At 53.7% G+C, this 19809-nt stretch overlaps 1 protein-coding gene across 1 annotated transcript; it reads left to right on the forward strand.

The window, feature by feature from the left end:
- Nucleotides 1-5: 5 nt before the first annotated feature.
- On the forward strand, nucleotides 6-19162 carry COMT (catechol-O-methyltransferase). Its single transcript, XM_059895225.1, has 5 exons — nucleotides 6-88; nucleotides 13436-13777; nucleotides 14501-14694; nucleotides 14943-15074; nucleotides 18426-19162. Exons 2-5 carry the CDS (start codon nucleotides 13489-13491, stop codon nucleotides 18624-18626), a joined length of 816 nt encoding a protein of 271 aa, XP_059751208.1. The 5' UTR covers nucleotides 6-88; nucleotides 13436-13488; the 3' UTR covers nucleotides 18627-19162.
- Nucleotides 19163-19809: the final 647 nt, after the last annotated feature.

Genomic DNA, 19809 nt, shown 5'->3' on the forward strand with positions numbered 1-19809 from the left:
GCCGCCGCCGCCGCCGCCGCCTGGGGCCTCGGCCGGCTCGGGCTGCCCGCCGCGCTGCCTGCGCCGACGACCGACGGGGACGCGAGAGGTTGGTGCGCGCGGCCAGGGTCCCACCCGGCGGGGTCTGGACGGGGAGAGGCGCTCCGACCCGGGGCGAGGAGCCTCGAATTGGGGGCGGATCCGGGTGGAGGGATCCCCCTGGGGCGGGGGCTCCGACCTGGGCGGGGGATGTCCCTGGACATGGGGTGGGTCTCCGGAGGTGAGGTGGGGTCTCCGGACCCTAAATGGGGGGGGTCCCCGGATCTGGGGTGGGGTCTCCGGACATGGAGGGGGGCTTCAACCTGGGGTGGGGTCCCGGGACCTAGGGTGGCGAGGTCCCCGGATCTGGAGTGGGTCTCCGGACATGAGGTGGAGTCTCTAGACCTTAAGTGGGGTGGGGGTGGGGGTCCCAGGACTTGGGGTGAGGGACTCTCTGGACATGAGGTGGGGTCTTCTGACATGGGTGGGGGCGATGGCACCAGGCTGGTGGAGGAAGGGGGAGTCGTGCTGCAGAGAGAAAGTCCACTTGGGCACAGAGGCCACCACAGGGCTTGGAGACCCCGACCCCAGGTGTGGTGGTTTCTGGGCGGGCTTGGCCATGGGAATGGGTTGCACAGTCAGGGTCTGACTGTCCTTGGGTCCTCGGAGAGGGAGAACTGTGGGGACCTGGGCGAGGGGCTCAGCCATCTGGTAGCGCTGGCAGGCCCCGGGGTGCCCTGGGGCCTTTCCTTTTGTGGGAATGGTGGCCCTACCAGGAAGGGGAAGGCTGGGCCCCGACCTGCCCCAGACCAGCCTTTGAGTTTTGAACAGTGGGATTTCTGCACGCTGCTGCCTCCACTCCTGGAGGGGTCCGAGGGGCTTGCCAGGAGAGTGGGTCAGATAAACACAGAGAACATTGGTAACTGCACAGTTGGGGAAAGACCCCAGCACCCTCCAGACTTGCTCAGAGGCAACTGGGCCTTTTAAGTGTGGGTGAGGGGGCATCGGGGCTCGAGACTCAGGGGGTGGAAAATACAAAAAGTGCGAAGAGGCATGGGTCCATGTGACTCCCACCTGAGCTTGCCAACTGGATTTGGACTCCTGCCCTCCTGCAGAAGCTGGGCGGTGTTGCTAGAAGCGATGAGCTTGTCAAGCGGGCACCGTGGGGGGCCAGGGCATTGTAGGGAAGTGGCCTCTAGCTGAGAAACGCAGTCAGTGTTTGTTCCAGTCTTTACAGGAGGCCTCTTGGAGAAGAGGGCTCAGAGGAGCCTGGCTGGGTTCTGTCAGGGAGCGTCTCCTTAGTGAATGGTCGGAGCCAACAGTAGACCTGGGTTTTGAGTCCTGAGGCCGTCCAGTTGAGAAGATTTTAGACGTTGAGCTCTCAGGTCTCTAGGTGGTGGAGTGAGGCCGCGGTGGCAGTCCACCAGATTTCCCGGTTTGCCTGTGAATGTTTGTGGTGACGTGGAGACCTCAGAGTCGCAGGCAAGGCTACTTCCGTCCGGAGCAGAGCCCGGGAGACGTGGGCATCCCGGTGGGCTCACGCAGTGGCCCACATGTGATGGGCGGTGGTGACCGGTTCTCTGAAGTTCCTGCCACCTTATCTGCCTTCAGCTTCCAGGGCTTTTTCAGACCCTGGAGGAAAAAGGCAGCTACACGACACCTGAGTCCCAGGATGGGTCTGGGCAGTCACGCCAGGAGGGAGGGAGGAAAATGGGAAAAATTTATATTTGGAGAGGTGTACCAGATATTGAAGGAAATGGAAAGGCCTGGGGATCTGGTGAATGCTGACAAATGTGTAAGTCGGCAGTGCAGTCCAGCGAACAGGTGGATAATAAAACCTCAAAGGCAACAGACAGGACTGGACTCTGATGACCCACGAGGTGTATTATTTTCTCCACTGAGACAAAATTTCTCTCTGTAGTCACTTCCATTTTTGATCAAAGATAAAGTAAGATTATTCTTGTTTACAAAATAGCTCTGGTCTCACTAGATTTGGGCTGATTCTTTACATAAGTGCAGCAAGAATAATGGTTGACACACAGCCCTTTTAAAGTTTGCCTCGTGGAATTTTTTACAGGGAATCTCAGATTGGACATTTAAAAGCTTCCAAGGCTAGGAAGTCAAGAAAGTGCCAGCAGACTTCACCTGTAGACTCGAGTGAACTCCTCTCTGCTCAAGGTTCCCCCAATATCCCAGAGTTCCTAGGCCTGCAGGAGGCAACCTTCCTCGGTCCCTGGGAGACTGGGGACGCTGGATGCCCAGCACCAAGCTGGGTTTTCCCAGAGGGCTTTTTAAGCCTTGGTTCCATAAAGTGACTGCAGTTCCTTAGAACCGTCTGGTCATAGCTGAGTCCATGCGTCATTTTCAAACATGACATTCCTTGGTAATACAAGCAACGTTTTCAGTTATGTCCTATCACAAAGAAGACAGAGTCTTATTAAACCTATGCAAATAACTATATTGCCATGAAAACAAGGATACTCAATAATAGTTTCTGATTTTTGGAGGGATCAGGTGCAGAGAAAAACATAAATGCTTCAATTTTGTTTACAGAAGTATAACTTACTAGATTGTTATGAGTCACAGATAGCTTAAGAGAAAAGGGAAAGTTTTTTTTTTTTCTCTAATATCCAGAAAATGGGACATTAAAGAGCCAACAAGGGACTTCCCTGGTGGTACAGTGAATAAGACTCAGCGCTCCCAATGCAGGGGGCCCACATTCGATCCCTGGTCAGGGAACTAGATCCCACATGCATGCTGCAACTAAGAGTTTTCATGCCACAACTAAGGAGCCAGTGAGCCGCAACTAAGGATCCCTCGAGCTGCAACTAAGGAGCTGGCCTGCCACAACTAGGACCCGGCACAACCAAATAAATAAATAATAATTTAAAAAATAAACAAATAACTCTTAAAAAAGAAAAGAGCCAACTATTCTAAACAGAAGCCATAAAAATTATAATCATGCTTTGTCAGTTTACTTAGTCTCATGTAGTTAGTTTTTTTTTTTTAACATCTTTATTGGAGTATAATTGCTTCACAATGGTGTGTTAGTTTCTGCTTTATAACAAAGTGAATCAGCTATAAATATACATACATCCCCATATCTCCTCCCTCTTGCATCTCCCTCCCACCCTCCCTATCCCACCCCTCTAGGTGGTCACAGAGCACCGAGCTGATCTCCCTGTGCTATGCGGCTGCTTCCCACTAGCTAGCTATTTTACATTTGGTAGTGTATATATGTCCATGCCACTCTCTCACTTCGTCCCAGCTTACCCTTCCCACTCCCCGCGTCCTCAAGTCCATTCTCTATGTCTGCGTCTTTATTCCTCTCCTGCCCCTAGGTTCTTCAGAACCAATTTTTTTTTTTTTTTTAGATTCCATATATATGTGTTAGCATACAGTATTTGTTTTTCTCTTTCTGACTTCACTCTGTATGACAGACTCTAGGTCCATCCACCTCACTGCAAATAACTCAATTTCGTTTCTTTTTATGGCTGAGTAATATTCCATTGTATATCTGTGTCACATCTTCTTTATCCATTCATCTGTCGATGGACACTTAGGTTGCTTCCATGTCCTGGCTATTGTAAATAGAGCTGCAATGAACATTGTGTCATGTAGTTAGTTTTCGTTCTGCTTGATCTTGGGAGAGCAGTTCCTGGGCCTGTGGGTTTCTCCACTAGAGTTCTGGGTTCTGGGTTCTGATCCTTAGTCCAGAGGGATGGCGCTGCCTGAGGTCCCTGCCCAGTCCTTCCGCAGGTCTCTGAGACAGGCCCTTTTTGTTGAGGATGAAGCCCCCTGGCCTGTAGCTGATTGCAAATGCTTTGGAGAAGCATCAGAGTGAAACAAAGTTACCTGCAGCTGACAAAAGACTTAAAATGGCTGTGGTTAAAGAACTGATGAGAGGGGCTTCCCTGGTGGTGCAGTAAGAATCCGGCTGCCAATGCAGGGGACATGGGTTCGAGCCCTGGTCCGGGAAGATCCCACATGCCACGGAGCAGCTAAGCCCGTGTGCCACAACTACTGAGCCTGCGTTCTAGAGCTTATGTGCCACCACTACTGAGCCCGCATGCCACAACTACTGAAGCCCGCGCGCCTAGAGCCCGTGCTCCGCAACAAGAGAAGCCACCACAATGAGAAGCCCGCGCACCGCAATGAAGAGTAGCCCCCGCTCACCGCAACCAGAGAAAGCCCGAGCACAGCAACAAAGACCCAACGCAGCCGAAAATAAAAATTAAAAAAAAAAAAAGAACTGATGAGAATTCATTATAAAAACACAATTGACAAGGCAATTTGGATGTTTCTGTAACATACACACCATTTTAAATATTAACTATAATTATGAGTGATAACATTATACCAGAACATATGGAAAGCAAGCAAAATTTCTAAAATATTTATATTAATAGCGTTTACCGGTACAAATATAACATAGGGAAAGTTAAGATTCTCTTCTTATTTGACAGTGCTTCCCATGCAGTTTACCATAACAGACAGACCTAATTATTATTATTATTTTTTTAATCAATCATATCATACAGTTTCTCTCTGAGCTTGTTATTTATAAATTTTTATTTATTTATTTATTTATTTATGGCTGTGTTGGGTCTTTGTTTCTGTGCGAGGGCTCTAGTTATGGCAAGTGGGGGCCTCTCTTCATTGCGGTGCGCGGGTCTCTCGTTATCGCAGCCTCTCTTATTTCGGAGCACAGGTGCCAGACGCGCAGGCTCAGTAATTGTGGCTCACGGGCCTAGTTGCTCCGCTGCTTGTGGGATCTTCCCAGACCAGGGCCCGAACCCGCGTCCCCTGCATTGGCAGGCAGACTCTCAACCACTGCGCCACTAGGGAAGCCCCAGACCTAATTATTTTTAGCATCCCTTCTTTTACAAGGTAGAAGTACAAACCACTGAGATTTTCCAAGGACCCTCTGGGGGTCCCTTGGAAAAAAGCCATTTTGAGATCCAAGACTTCATTTAGGATTGATTTTGGGAAGACAGAGTTGTCCAAAATGTCAGAAGGTTTGAACACTTGATTAAATAGGATCCCAGCTCACTGCAGAACAAGACTCAGTTATTTCGTTAACCAAGTGACAATACGGGAGCTCACAAGTAGGAACAGGAGGAAACAGGACTGCAGACCTGAGCTTTTGACGAGGGGGGGACACTCAGTTCTCCCGAGTGGCGACGAGAGGTACAGGGAATTATTTTAAGACACAGCTTTGTTTCCTAGGAAGATTATTCAAAAGGTAGAGAGAAACCTTTTACAATCTCTTATTAAAAGCAGACCAATAATCCAAGAAATCTCATTTTAACAGAGAGGAAACCAAGCTCTAGTTTTGTATCAGTATGCTATTGATGGTAAAGCTCATTTAAGAAAACTTTGTATACAAATCCATTTAACCTTAGCCAGCTGTAACCTCACAACACAAAATTCCTTTTCCGCAAACCTTCCACCACTTTCTATGTCCATTCAGGTTTGTTTCCCTCTTTTTTATTTTACTTGAGGACAAAACAACTTTCCTTCCCTAACAAAAACACATCCTACATTCTCTGCATACTTTTCACATAAGAACACATCCTACTTTGTGTACCAAGTTGTTTCCCTTTGCTTTGTATCTAGTAGTAGTTTTATTCTCACACATTGATTATAATTTTTAACCATTAGCAACCTTTATTTTACAGAGAAAACTGGGAAGTAGGCAATTGCAAATTGTCTGTCATATCCCAGTATTCTGTAGCAGATTAGCAAATTTTATGAATATAACATCTCGTAATCTGTAAGGTAGATGCTTTTGACAGTACAAATTGTTTGACTGTGGCAAGAATATGTTTATTAACACACCCAAATGTCTTTAGCTTCTTTGTAGCATATAAACATGAGAAGCCAAAAGTATATAAACTTAAACTTATGCCTAATAATGAATGTTTCAGCACTTTATCTTTTTTAATTAATTAATTGATTGATTAATTAATTATTTTTGGCTGCATTGGGTCTTCGTTGCTGTGTGCAGGCTTCCTCTAGTTGTGGTGAGTGGGGGCGACTCTTCGTTGTCGGTGCGTGGGCTTCTCGTTGCGGTGGCTTCCCTTGTTGCTGAGCACAGGCTCTAGGAGTGTGGGCTTCAGGAGTTGTGGTGCACAGGCTTAGTCGCTGCGTGGCATGTGGGATCTTCCTGGACCAGGGCTCGAACCTGTGTCCCCTGCATTAGCAGGCGGATTCTTAACCACTGAGCCACCTGGGAAATCCTCAGCACCTTATCTTATTTAGAAATTATTTAGATATTCAATGAATATCTGTTATTTAACTTAACTTGGCATAACTCTAAGGTTGCAAATTACCAAAAAGATTTTGGAAACTGTTTTTAGGCAGACACATTATAAAACACAATTATTATTGAAATAAAGTGTGTCAGAATAGTGACTGGATTTGATTAAAATCAAACTTATGTGTAAAATCTTAAATGTCTAGTGTATAAAATATTAGCTATTTGACTAGTAAACCAAGTAGAATAAAAATGTATATTTGCACTATGTTTAATGTTGACAACTCTAAAGATACACCTGTTTTATGAAATGAACAATATTAAACTAGTTTTATTTAGCAAAGATTTACCAAATTACAGGAACTTGAAAAACAGTTGAGTTGGTTCTTATATTTCGGGAGGTTTAGGAAGATTTAATTTACATAAGTGCTTGTTCCTCTCCAAGCCAATTACGATAGAACTCCTTTAAGGAATTTTATAACCTGATTTGGTAATACCGTCTGGAGGTAGGGAAATATCATATATATATATATATATAAACATACGATCTTACATAAACATACAGACAGATGCAAACAGAGATGGTTTTCTTTAAAAAAAAATTTTAGCTATGTGTCAGGCATAAATACAATTATATAAAACTCACTAGTTTATATAAGAGTTAGACCTTGTCTTTGCTTCGTTTTATATTTTTATCCGAATCATGTTGTGGCAGGTGGGGCAGGTTAATTACCTGTTACATATGAGGCTTTAAAGCTTCCCACCAGCATCTGTGGGGACACCTTTACGATTTTTTCTTCCCTGGTATATAATCTTAGGGAGGCGTAGACTAAATGTTTCCAATTCATTTTTTTTTCCTTTTCAGCCTCAAGTGGTTGCTTTCGGGGGTCCCTGAGTCCCTTGAGAGCCCCCAGTGGGGCAGGGCCCAAGGTTTCAGGGGCTGGGGGATTTTAGGGGCTGGGGGTAGGGGAAAGGCCGGGAAGGGACAGAGGACAGAGGAGGCAGGGGCTGGGGGAGGAGGGAGTGGGAAGGGGAGCCACCCAAGACCACCTTATCCTTAGCAAGGATGCTATGCCAACCAGGAGGAAGTGGGCAGAGGCAGCCCGAGTACTGCTCCATCAGCGGGGCTGCAGGGAGTCCCCAGGGAGGAGCAGAGTGGCCCCCAAGGGCCAGGAGGGACTCCAGCCCAGGAGGTGCCCTAGCCTTCTCCTGCCCCCTGCTTCAGGGGCAACACCTCTACTCACTGTGGTCTGCGGACATTTGTCTGGAGCCAGAATCACAGGGAAGGGAGATGAGCCTATGGTCCCTGGGCCTCCTGTGCATGGGGTGCACACGGGCAGTGCCTGAGGGCACAGCTTTGCATGTCCCCGGCAGACCCCCAGCTCGGTCAGCCAGCCCCTGGACCCCCTTCACAAGGACCCTGGCCAACCCACACACTTTTGCCCCCAACTGTTGCCTGTGCTCTGAGGCCTGCCCTCTGGGGACGCTGCGCCCCTCAAGCCCTTTCTCTGGGAGGCTGGCCGGCCTTGTGTGGCTCCTGGAGCCCCCACACAAGTGCCGTCTGGCCCTCCCCCGGCTTCCCCACGAGTGTGGCTGAGGCCCAGGCGTCCGCTGCTCTCCAGACAGGGGGAGGGCCACCCAGGCGCCACAGCAGATTCAGCTCTTTGCAGAGGGGCCAGAGGCATTCCCAGTGTCTTGATGGACTTTTCAGACTAGCCTCGGAACCCCGGAACTGAAGATCCCATGGCTCTGGGTGTCTGTGCCCTGATTGCCAGTCCCCACCTGGGCCTGAGGGGGGCCAGGGCCCTGGCCAGCATCTCCATTGGGCCCTTGGGGAGATTATCTCCAGGAGGATAAGTGGTGATAGGAGATGAGAGAGGGCGTGGTTTGAGGGTTGCAGGGAGAACACTTAAGAACGGGCTTGGGACTTCCCTGGTGGTGCAGTGGTTAAGAATCCGCCTGCCAATGCAGGGGACACGGGTTCGAGCCCTGGTGCAGGAAGACCCCACATGCCGCGGAGCAACTAAGCCCGTGCGCCAGAACTACTGAGCCTGTGCGCCTAGAACCGGTGCTCCGCAACAAGAGAAACCACCCAGTGAGAAGCCCGCACACCACAACGAAGAGTAGCCCCCGCTCTCCACAACTAGAGAAAGCCCGTGAGCAGCAACAAAGACCCAATGCAGCCATAAAAATAACGGGCTTATAATAAGGAAGGTTTGCGGGGTGGGCTGTTGCTGTGGTGGTTTGGGGAAAGAGGGCCTGCCCCTCACCCAGGTCCACGTGCTGTCTCTGGGGAGATGGATGCAGGGTACATACATACACCGGAGGTGTCAGAGGAAGCTCAGGACAAGGAGGCCTTCCCCTCCTCCCAGAAGGGGGTGAGTGTGCACTGTGGGGCAGGCAGCAGGCTGCCCCCAGGCACCCAGTCTCAGGGGGCAGGTGGCCAGAGGACAGAGAGACTGGGAGCTGGGCTGGTCTTTCTGGATCCTGCTTCCTAGTGGGGAGTGGTATGTCCCTTTTTCTTTTTGGAATAGGGAGGACCAGAAACAGGGTGGCTTGTTTTCTTGGTTTTCCACTGTTTTTACTGTAGTAAAACATAATAAGTTAAAATTTACCATTTTAACCATTTCTAAGGGTACAGTTAGGTGGCATTAAGTGCATTCACATAGTTGTGTAACCATTGCCGCTATTTTCAGCACTTTCTCATCATCCCAGGCAGAAGCTCTGTCCCCATTCAGCAGTAATTACCCTCCTCCTCCCCAGCCCCTGGCAACTTCTGTTCTGCTTTCTGTCTCTGTGGATTTGCTTCTTGTAGGTATTTCATATGAGTGGAAACATTCAGTATTTATCCTCTTGTGTCTGGCTTATATCATTGAGCATAATGTCCTCTAGGTCCATCCGTGATGTAGCAGGGTGTCAGCACTTCCTTCCTTGTGGGATGTGAATCAGGGCTGCATTCATCTTAATAGCCAAGTGATGCCGCAGTGTGCAGATAGACCACACTTTGTCCGTTCGTCTATTTCTATTCGTTCGTCCCTCGGCTGCTGTGACTCACATTGCTCAGAACGTGGGTGGACAAGTGCAGGTTCAAGTTCCTGCTCTAAGTTCTCTTGGGTCCACTCCCAGAAGTGGAATTGCTGGGTCATATGGTGACTCTATATTTAACATTTTGAGGAACCACCAGCTTTTTTCCACAGCAGCTGCTCCGTCTTATGTTCCCATCAGCCATGCACGAGTTTCTGATTTCTCCACATCCCCGCCAACACTCATTATGTTCCCTTTTTTGGGGGAAGTCATCCTAATTGGTGTGAAGTTGTACCTTGTGGCTTTGATCTACATTTCCTTAGTGACTAGTGATGTTGGGCACCTTTTCATGTGCATATTGGTTGTTGGTGTATCTTCTTTTTTTTTTTTTTTTTTTAATTTATGGCTGTGTTGGGTCTTCGTTTCTGTGCGAGGGCTTTCTCCAGTTGCGGCAAGCGGGGGCCACTCTTCATCGCGGTGCACGGGCCTCTCATTATCGCGGCCTCTCTTGTTGCGGAGCACAGGCTCCAGACGCGCAGGCTCAGTAACTGTGGCTCACGGGCCCAGTTGCTGCGCGGCATGTGGGATCTTCCCAGACCAGGGCTCGAACCCGTGTCCCCTGCATTGGCAGGCAGACCCCCAACCACTGCGCCACCGGGGAAGCCCGGTGTATCTTCTTTAGAGAAATGTCTATTCATGTCCTTTGCCCATTTTCTAACTGGGTTGTTGTCTTTGAGTTGTAGGAATTCTTACATATATTCAGGATTTTAAACCCTCATCAGATATGTGGTTTGCAAATATTTTCTCCCATCCCCTGGGTTGTCCTTTGCTCTCTAGATAGTGTCCTTTGATGCACAAAGTTTTTAATTTTAATGAAATTCTATTTTTCTTTTGTTGCCTATGGTTTTGGTGTCATATCAAAGAATCCATTGCCAAATTCAAGGTCATGAAGATTTACTCTTACGTTTTCTTCTACGAGTTTTATGGTTTTATCTCTTAAAATTAGGTTTTGGATGCATTTTGAGTTAGTTTTGTATATGGTGTGAGGTAATGGTCCAAGTTCATTCTTTCACAGGTGGAACTCTAGTTGTCCCAGAACCTTTCCTATGGAATGGTCCTGGCACCTTGTAAAACAATCATTTGATCATAGACGTGAGGATTTGTTTCCAGCCTCTCAGTTCTGTCCCTTTGTTTTATGTGTCTGTACCACAGTGTGTTAATTACTGTAGCTTTGCAGTAAGTTTTGCAATTAGGAAGTGTGAGTTCTCCAACTTTGTTCTTTTCCAAGATTGTTTTGGCTATTGTAGGTCCCTTGAGATTCCATATGACTTTTAGGATGGATTTTTCTATTTCTGCAAAAATGCTATTGGACTTTTTTGGTGAGAGTGGCATTGTATCTGAGGGTCACGCTGGGCACTGTTTACATCCTGAAAATGTCAAGTCTCCAGTCCGTGGACATGGGAAGTCTTTTCATTTATCTGTGTCTCCCTCAACTTCCCTCTTGCTATCATGATGCTAAATGTGTCACCTGTGGAGGCCTCATGACGGTCCAGCCTCCTCAGCAAAACCGGATCTCCGCGGCAGCCTCTCCCAGGACTGCCCCTGTCCTGAGGCGAGAGCCACCGGGAACAGGACACAGCATCCTGCACAGAGCTTTGCCCCTTCCCCTCACTGCAGTCGGGAACCATGTTTGGAAAGTGCACTTTGCAAGCCCCTTAAAACCTTTCCATCATGGCGTGTTTAGGACACACAGAAACAGAGGGTTCAAGGGTGCCCCTCGGTCATCGGCTCTTACCTTCTGGCCAACAGCCTCTTTGTCCTCCTGTCAGGGTAACTGGGGCTCTTTATCTCCCACCCTGGGCCCAGAGCCAAGCAGGGCGTTGGGATCCTAGGGTCCCAAGGCCACTGCTGGGTATACCGAGTGACCTCACCATGGCTCTTTGGAAGGGCAGAGCAGAAGGCACTTGGGTACGAAGACCTGAAACAAGAGGAGCCCCCCATGCTTTGTTTCCCCACAGAGGGTTCTCCACGGCCCTAAAGCACTTCCTCCAAGTGTGGCTTCCTTCAGTGGCTTTATTCTTTTTTTTTTTTTTTTTAGTAAATGTATGTATGTATTTATTTATTTATTCTTGGCTGCATTGGGTCTTCGTTGCTGGGCGCAGGCTTCCTCTAGATGCAGCAAGTGGGGGCTACTCTTCGTTGCGGTGCGCGGGCTTCTCATTGCGGTGGCTTCTCTTGTTGCGGAGCACAGGCTCTAGGCACGCGGGGTTCAGTAGTTGTGGCACGTGGGCTCAGTAGTTGTGGCTCGCGGGCTCTAGAGCGCAGGCTCGGTAGTTGTGGCGCACGGGCTTAGTTGCTCCACAGCATGTGGGATCTTCCCAGACTAGGGCTCGAACCCGTGTCCCCTGCATTGGCAGGCAGATTCTTAACCACTGAGTCACCAGGGAAGTCCCCGGAATATTCCTTCTTATTTTTGATATTTATGTGTAACATTTATTAGTTTTTTTCATCAACCCAGAGAATAAATCAAAATGACCCAACATCTCACCACTGCTAGTGAAGATAGTCGTGATACATAAAGCAGCACAGGTGTGGTTAGGGGCTCCTAAGCTCTCAGAAAGGAGCACAGTGGGCAGTTCTGGTCACTTCAGGCCACTCGACCCCTCCTTGTTGAGTCCTGTCACCCGTCCCTGGAAGAAAGCGCTGTGCCTTAACCCACGGCGCCTTCCCTGTGCTTCCCCTACCTGCCTCCTTGGTGGTGGTGCGTCCTGCCCCGTGGGGCATGTGCCTCCTTAGCCTGCAGGGCAGTGCCAGGACCAGGGAAACCAGGAAGGCCGTCCCTGGTGTCCCAGACTGGGGGACACTCCAGGCTACGTCTCACTGCCTCTCTGCTCTCACTTGAGGGCCAGGCCGGCCTCCGGGAGGGGCCCATGTGCCAGGACTCTGGTCACCTTCAGGTTATGGTTCCTGCTTAAAGGCAGGAGAACCCCGCACAAATTCCATCTGCTTTGCTGCTGAGCTCAGAGGAGGGGCGTGGGGGGCGGAGCCGTCTGAGGAGGCAGGTCTGGTCAGTGGCCTGGGAGTAGGAGAGCAGGGCGTGGGCACCACCTGGGCCTTTGTGTGTGAAGACTCTGACCTGCTGACCATGTGCTCACTGTGCCTGGTGTAAATAGGCCATGTGGCCCGAGACCACTCAGACGTCTGGGTGTCCATGCTCCCCTGTTCATCCCTGCTCTGCCCACCAGGCCCCCTCCTCGTGGTCCAGGGCGTTGGGGTTTGGAGCCCTGAGCTGTCCTCGAGGGGTCTCCCCTCCAAGATCCTTGGCCTGCCCGCTTTCCCATGTGCCTTTCCCAATGGGAGCTTCTCGGGAAGCGGGGTCCTGTGTGGCCCCTTCCTATGCATGACCCCTGCATGACCGCAAGCCCCGATGGAAGCTTCCCACCTTCCTCTGTCTTTCATCCTTTTCCATTTTAACGTCTCTGCTCTGTGCCAGCTCAGCCTTGCCGTGTCTCAGGGGCCCCGGGCCCCTCATCTGACTGGGACCCCAGCTACCTGCCCAAAGGGTCGCCTGCCGGGGGGAGGCCTGTCTCGCTCCCACTGTGGTGTGGGTGGCAGGGTGGCCTTCCTCCTCGAGTGGGAAGAGGGGACAGACTGGCCCTGTGTGGTCGTCTCCTATGGGAAGAGCCAATGGGCTGTGCCCTGTGTGCCTGACTTGGGGGCTGCCTGTGTCCTTCTCTGGAAACTCACAGGTCCACATGAGCTCCTGGACTGTCCCGAGTGTGAGTGCCCAAGGGGGCTATGCGTGAGGCCGGCTTCCCCTGTGCCGTCTAAACAAGCCTCAGGCCAGCTGTGTCCCTTGTCAGGGCCGCCTGGGAAGCCGCGGGGCTGGGGGAAGCCAGACACACCCGCTCCCCACCCGGGACGCAGCCCCAGTGGGAAGTGGTTTGCAGGTGGGCGGGGCTGTGGCTGTGCTCACCTGGAGCTGGCCACCAGGCACGTGGCTGGCCTCTTGAACCTTGTACCCCCATCAGCACAGGGGGGTGGCCGGGGGGGCAGTGGCAGCACCCCCAGACTGAGAGCGTGGGTCAGCCAGGAGGGCAGATTACTAACACCGTGGTGACCACGTGCTCCCAGGAGTCCTTCAGGCTGCAAGGCCGGGTAGAGCCCAGCCCATTGCCCCATCACGGATGCTGGAGGCCCCGCCCCTGCTGCTGGCAGCTGGCGCCCTTGGCCTGGTGCTGCTGGCGCTGCTGTGGCTGCTGCAGGCCTTGCGACTCTGGGGCCTGTTCATCATTGGCTGGAACGAGCTTGTCCTGCACCCCGTCCGCAACTTCCTCATGGGCAACAGCAAGGAGCAGCGCATTCTGCGCCATGTGCTGCAGCACGCGGTGGCCGGGGACCCGCAGAGCGTGCTGGACACCATCGACGCCTACTGCTCACAGAAGGAGTGGGCTATGAACGTGGGCGACAAGAAAGGTGGGCGATGCGGCTGGCACAGGCGAGGGTCAGGGGCTGTGCAGAGCCCCGACGCCCATGTCGCTGTCCCCATGGGAGGGAGGGACATTTGATAAACCCCCCCAGGAGGTGCTGTTCAAGGGGCCCCTTGCCAACGCCAGTCAGAGGCAACAGCAGAGTCTCCACGTGGGCCCTGCACTCGCAGGCCGTCAGGCAGAGCCAGGTGTCAGCACAGGGCGGGCAGTGGGTCCCTGGGTGTCCTGGCTGGGTCTGAGGGTGTATGGAGACCCTTGGACTCTGCCAGGCACAGGCACCGGCACCAGGCCCCCCTTGGGCTGCCTCCTGACCTTTGGACTCCAGCCTGGGGCACAGGCAAGTGCTGCACTGCACCCCCTGGAGTCAGGCCCTGGGGACAGACATGACAGCCACTGTGCAGCCCCCTTGGACCTTCTGACAGTGTCCAGCTCAAGGGAGCCGGGGAGGCTCTGAGTGCAGCCTGGGGGCAGAGTGGGGGCTGGACAGTGGTTGTCACGTCTGTCACGTCTGGGGGCTTCCACAGAGGGCAGCTCTGGGTTAGGACGAGTTGGGGGCAGGGAAGAAGGGTGGAAAAGAGAGGGAGCAGTGAGTGCAAAAGCAGAGGCCTGAGGGGCCAGGCACTGGGAAGGGCTGCTGCTCAGTCAGGAAGGGATGGGCCAGGACTGGGGTGGGTCACCCCCTGCCTGCTCACCCCACTCCCCTCCGTAGGCCAGATCGTGGACGCCGTGTTGAGGGAGCAGCGTCCCTCGGTGCTGCTGGAGCTGGGTGCCTACTGTGGCTACTCGGCCGTGCGAATGGCCCGCCTGCTGCTGCCCGGCGCCCGGCTGCTCACCATTGAGCTTAACCCTGACTACGCCGCCATCACCCAGCAGATGGTGGACTTCGCAGGCCTGCAGGACAGGGTGCGGCACCATTTCTAGGGTGACAGATGTGGACACAGGTTCCAGGGGCCAGGAGGGCATGAAGGGCCTGGGCCACACCCCAGCGGCTCAAGGCCACGTTTACCCAGCTGGCCCGCAGCCCTGGTCCACAGAGCAGGAGACTCCCAAGGCCCCCAGAGGGAGGGGCAGAGCGGGAACCTGTCTCCCAGAAGCCCCAAGCTCACTGCCCTTGGACACTCAGGGGTCCGGGTGGGGGTCTTTTGTTCCAGGTGACCGTTGTCGTCGGGGCATCCGAGGACATCATCCCCCAGCTGAAGAAGAAATATGACGTGGACATTGTGGACATGGTCTTCCTCGATCACTGGAAGGACCGGTACCTGCCAGACACGCTCCTCCTGGAGGTAAGTGTCGACTTAAAAAAAATTGCACAGTGTGAGAGTAGCAAGTTAAGTTTTATTTGGGGCTAAATGAGGACTGCAGCCTGGGAGACAGCACCCCCAATAGCTCTGAGAAACTGTTCCAAAGAGGTAGGGGGGAAGGTCAATATATATGTGATTTTGGTGAAGAGGGAGTACATGCAATCGAGTGCATATTTTTTTGCCAAATGTTTCTGCTAGTCACGAGGAGCAGTCATCACCGTGAAGGATTTTAGTGTTTTTCTAGATACAAGGAGATACAAGAATTGGGCTCATAAAATCTTCTTCTGAAAATTTCTATCTGAAGACCTGTTCTGCCAGTTTTTCCCAGAGCACAGAGTGCCTCATTTTAGCTCTCTACCTGAACTCCTTTCAGGGAGTGTTGAAAGTCAGCAGCTGCAGCAGCACATGATTTAATCCTTGTAGAGGTAGATGGTAAGTGCCAATGGAAAATGCCAATTCATAGTTGACAGGAACCTCGCGCCTGCCTGGCTGGGATGGGCCCTGCCGAGGGCGGCCCTGGGGGCCCGGGAGGCTTGGGCCAGCCTGCCTGCGGTTAGGACGTGGAGGGGAGTGCGGGGCCCTGGGCGGGGTGGAGACTGGAGGAAGGGAGATCCCCGCAGGGTAGCCTGTGCCAGGGTGGCTGGGAGGGGTGAACACCCGGGGCTGCAAGGGCTTGGGCCGGGGAGGCAAGAGGGAGGCAGCCTAGTGACCATGCAGCTCTCCTGACTGGGTAGCAGGTGCTGGCCAGGGAAAGACGCGTCTCCTGCCCACCTTCCTCCCCAGGCTCCTTGTTGTACGCCCCCTGTGCCCCTGCCCCCGCGTGCCCACCCCCAGGCTGTCCAGCCTCAGTGCCAGCTGCTCCTCCGGCACCACGTGGTAGCCAGGGGGCTGCCTCGCCCCCAGGTGAGTGGAGCTCAATGTTGATGACCACGACCTTGTCCCTCCCGGGCGGTCAAGGGAACACAGCGGCTGGGGACGCTCCGCCCCACCACGGCCTCCAGCCCGGCAGCCACATGGGGCTGACCCTTGTTGTCAGTCCCCTGCTCGCCCACCTCAGCTCCCCCACAGGCCGGGCATCGCCCGGCACCGGGGGACCGTGGGCGTCAGGGGCACGGCTGCTTGAGCCATAGCTGGGGCCAGGCAGGACCTTGCACCAGTGGTGTTGGCGTGGGTGTGGTGGGCCTGGTGCCTGGACATGGCGAGAAGGAACCAGCCCTGGCTGGGGGTGTGTGAGAGGGTGCAGGATGGTCTGGGACTGGGCAGGATGGGGGCAGTGGGCCAGGGCTCTGTGTGGAGGGCTTGACCACACAGGCAGGGCACGGAGGAGGGCTTCAGGCAGGTGAGGGCAGGCTAGACCTATCTTCCGGAAAGATCCTGTTGGCTGCGTGGAGTGGGGAGGGGTGGCGGTGCAGGGGACCCAGACCAGGAGCTGCACAGGGACCTGTGCTGGCCGAGACGGGTGGCAGTGGGGGGCTGGCACGGAGGCCCTCGGGCCAGAGCGGGGGCGGCCACGGGGAGCACATCTGGGCAACTGAGCAGCTGGGCCTGCATCACCGGGAGGGGAGGTTTCAGCAGCTTTGGGGTGTGTGATAATTACAGGGCCTGCATTGATAGAAAATCAGCAAATATTGCCCTTAGTAACTAGGAAACTAATAGTTTTCTCAGTGCTGCTTGTTCAAAGCTGGTAATTATCTCAAAAGAAGAAAAGTTGTGAATTGGGAACGTGCGCTCTGAAGCCCTGCAGCCGGGCTCTGCGTGGGCCTGGCTGCTCCCCCTGGTTTGGGGTGAGGTGCTGGCAGGGAATGTGGCAGTTCAGACCTGGAGCTGCTTCAAGGCGGCCGCGGTCCCCCATTGCTCGGGCCTCTCCACAGGCTGCTTGGGTGTCCTCCCAGCAGGGCAGCTGGCTTCCCCCAGAGCCAGAGCCAGACAGAAGCCACACGGTGGCCGGAGTCTCAGCCCAGCCTACACCCTGGGCGGAAGGAGGGAGGGTCAGGGAACAGTGGACCCGGCTCTGGTCCTCTGAATGCCATTCCCTCCCTGCAGCCAGCACACAGCCTTACTCGGACGTGGGCTTCTGGCCAGAACTCTCCAGGGCCAGGCGGGCGGCCCGGCTTTTGCATCCCTCCTCTGTGATTAACTTGTGCGTTTAGCGCCTGACTTGTTGAGCCCACCTTGTCCACCTGCGTCCTTCAGCACGAGCTCCAGCTCGCCTTGGGCATTTCCTGCCCAAACCTGAGATGCCCTCCTGGGGCTAGGCGGGGTGGGGGGGGGGGCGCCTGCTCCCAGGCTGCCCTTTCTCATCAAGATTGCTGGGAAGTTCCTTTTCTTTTTCTAAGAGAAATGCTCCATGATTCAGTAGAGGTACTTTGTTCAAATTCTGGCTCATGGGTTGTCCCAGCCTCACTGATCTCACAGCTGTGTTTTCCACTCTGGCCTGAGGGCCCTTGGCCTCCCCTTCAGCCCACAGGCCGGAAGGGAGGCAGCCACCACCAGGGAGACTCGAGGGCTGCACAGTGGACCCCGCATTCCTAAGTCACCAGGGGGTGCCCGTCTGTCCCTGTGGTCCCGCTGGCAACTTAAGACATGCCTGGGGCCCTTGCTTGATTTTGCTTTCTGTGTTTGGGATTGCTTTTTTTTTTTTTTCTTTCTTTTATTTAATGATCATGTAAAGAAAATTCTGAGCTTCCAACATAACAACTGGGCCGTCACTTCACCCCCTCCCCCAGGCAAACATTTTCTCTCGAGGTATTTCCTCTTTGATTTTTGATGTAATCTAAGCATCTCCTCCCCCAGCTTAGAGAGACTGCAGAGGGACCCGGGAGGTCCAGCCGCTCCTCCCTCTGCAGAGCCCAGGCCCGGAACACTGGCCAGCTGCCCAGGGCCCAGGCGCTGGTGGAGATGGGGTGCCACAGAGTGGACCCGAGGGCCAGGCTTGTGGGTGGGTGGGGAGGTGTGCCCCATCTCTGCCCCCCAACAGTCACCCTGGTCAGGCCGGATTGAACCTCCAGTGACCGCTGACAGCAGCCCACACACTGGGCACCAGGCATCTCTGACCTGGAGGAGCCCCGTGTTCCTGGCACCCGGTGACCAAGGGACCCACTGGCCTTAGTCACCACTGTGGCTTTCCCAATCCTGGCTCCGTCACCTCCTCCACTCACACTTCCAGCTAGCGCTTAGTAAGCACCTGCTGTACTGAGGATGCAGGAGAAGCAAGGAGACCCCTGCCCAGCACAGCCCTTTCCTGCTGTGGCCGCTGCCAGTGAGGAGCTGGCGCAGGGCTGACCCCAGGTTAGGCCACCCTCACCTCCTCCAACAGTCCATCTGTCCCTGCAGGAGTGTGGCCTGCTGCGGAAGGGGACAGTGTTGCTGGCCGACAACGTCATCTGCCCAGGGACACCAGAGTTCCTGGAGTACGTGCGTGGGAGCAGCCGCTTCGAGTGCACGCACTTCAGCTCGTACCTTGAGTACTCGCAGGTGGTGGACGGCCTGGAGAAGGTCGTCTACAAGGGCCCGGGCAGCCCTGCGCAGCCTTGACCGCCCACCCTGCCCCAGCTCCCTGGCCAAGCCGGATTCTGAAGGGTGTGGTGGCCCTACTCCCAGCTGCCCCATGTCTGCTATGTGTGCGTCTGTCCTCAGTGCAACACCATCAAGGCCTGCGAGGCCCAGGCCTGCCTGTGCTGGCCCCTGCATGTGGGTCCACCCCAAGCGCGACCAGCTCACCTTGCAAAATCACTGCAGTAAATCTGGAAAGTATCTAACTGTAAAGGCCAGCTCAGGCAGGTGGAGTCCATGACAGTGTCACACCCCCACCCCCGCCCCCACCCCCCAGCATTCCAGTCAGGCTTCTGAGCCTGCCCTTGAAGTCTGCTGTCACCAGGTGGCAGCAATGCCTCAGTGATGGCACCATAACCAACAACTCACCCCACACTTCTGACTCCTCTGAGTTCTTTCACTTTTTAAGAATGTAATGCAACTTCTTTACTAAAATCATCTGTTAACAATCTTATATACCAATATCATGTTTAAAAGATAGTAAAATAGAAATTAAAGATCTAAATATTTAGGTAAGAGATGAACTGAGTGCTTCTTTTCAGCCACTGTGATGATGCTCCTTTCCCCTGGTGTCCTCAGCTTTGCACCAAACACAAGCTGCTCCCCTTGGCCAGATGCTAACATTGCAGACTGGCCGCAGCAGTGCCGGAGGTCAGCCTTGCTCAGTACTGCTCCCGTGGCCAGGCCGAGGGCACCTGTTACAGCCCCATGGGGATGTCTGCAGCCTGGGGTGTGCCCCACCTGGGAAACCGGAACAAGGCAGTCAGCCAGCCTGCAGGTCCATCTCTGACCAAGCAGGTGCTGGGGAAGGTGGACACAGCCCTGCAGCAGTGCCAGATGTGGTCTGTCCAGTGCCCAGCCTTTTGGGGCCCGTGTGTGGCTCTGAGGGGAAGCACCGTCCCCAGTCCCACTCGGCCTTGTTTGGCGAAGAAAGAGTAGACTCAGACCAGCTGCAGCACTTCTGCAGGTGCCCAGCTGGCAAGCAATGAAGCAGAGTTGGTTTGCATCCACCTAAATCCACAGGTGCCCCCAGCTCTGACCTGGTGCTCCAGCCCCAAGGCCCCTAAGTGGTTGGACCTCTGGCCACCTCGGAGGCTCCCTTGGGCCCCAGCAGAGGGTGGGGTCCTAGACCCCAGGATCACCCCTCCTGGCTGAGGGCCACCTG

Source organism: Balaenoptera ricei, chromosome 14 (genome assembly GCF_028023285.1).
Source record: "Balaenoptera ricei isolate mBalRic1 chromosome 14, mBalRic1.hap2, whole genome shotgun sequence".
Taxonomy (NCBI): domain Eukaryota; kingdom Metazoa; phylum Chordata; class Mammalia; order Artiodactyla; family Balaenopteridae; genus Balaenoptera; species Balaenoptera ricei.

Coding starts and splice junctions, on each gene's coding strand:
- COMT (XM_059895225.1), top strand. CDS start 13,489: ATGCTGGAGGCCCCGCCCCTGCTGCTGGCAGCTGGCGCCCTTGGCCTG. Junction 13,778..14,500: donor GAACGTGGGCGACAAGAAAG/GTGGGCGATGCG, acceptor TCCCCTCCGTAG/GCCAGATCGTGGACGCCGTG. Junction 15,075..18,425: donor CAGACACGCTCCTCCTGGAG/GTAAGTGTCGAC, acceptor CTGTCCCTGCAG/GAGTGTGGCCTGCTGCGGAA.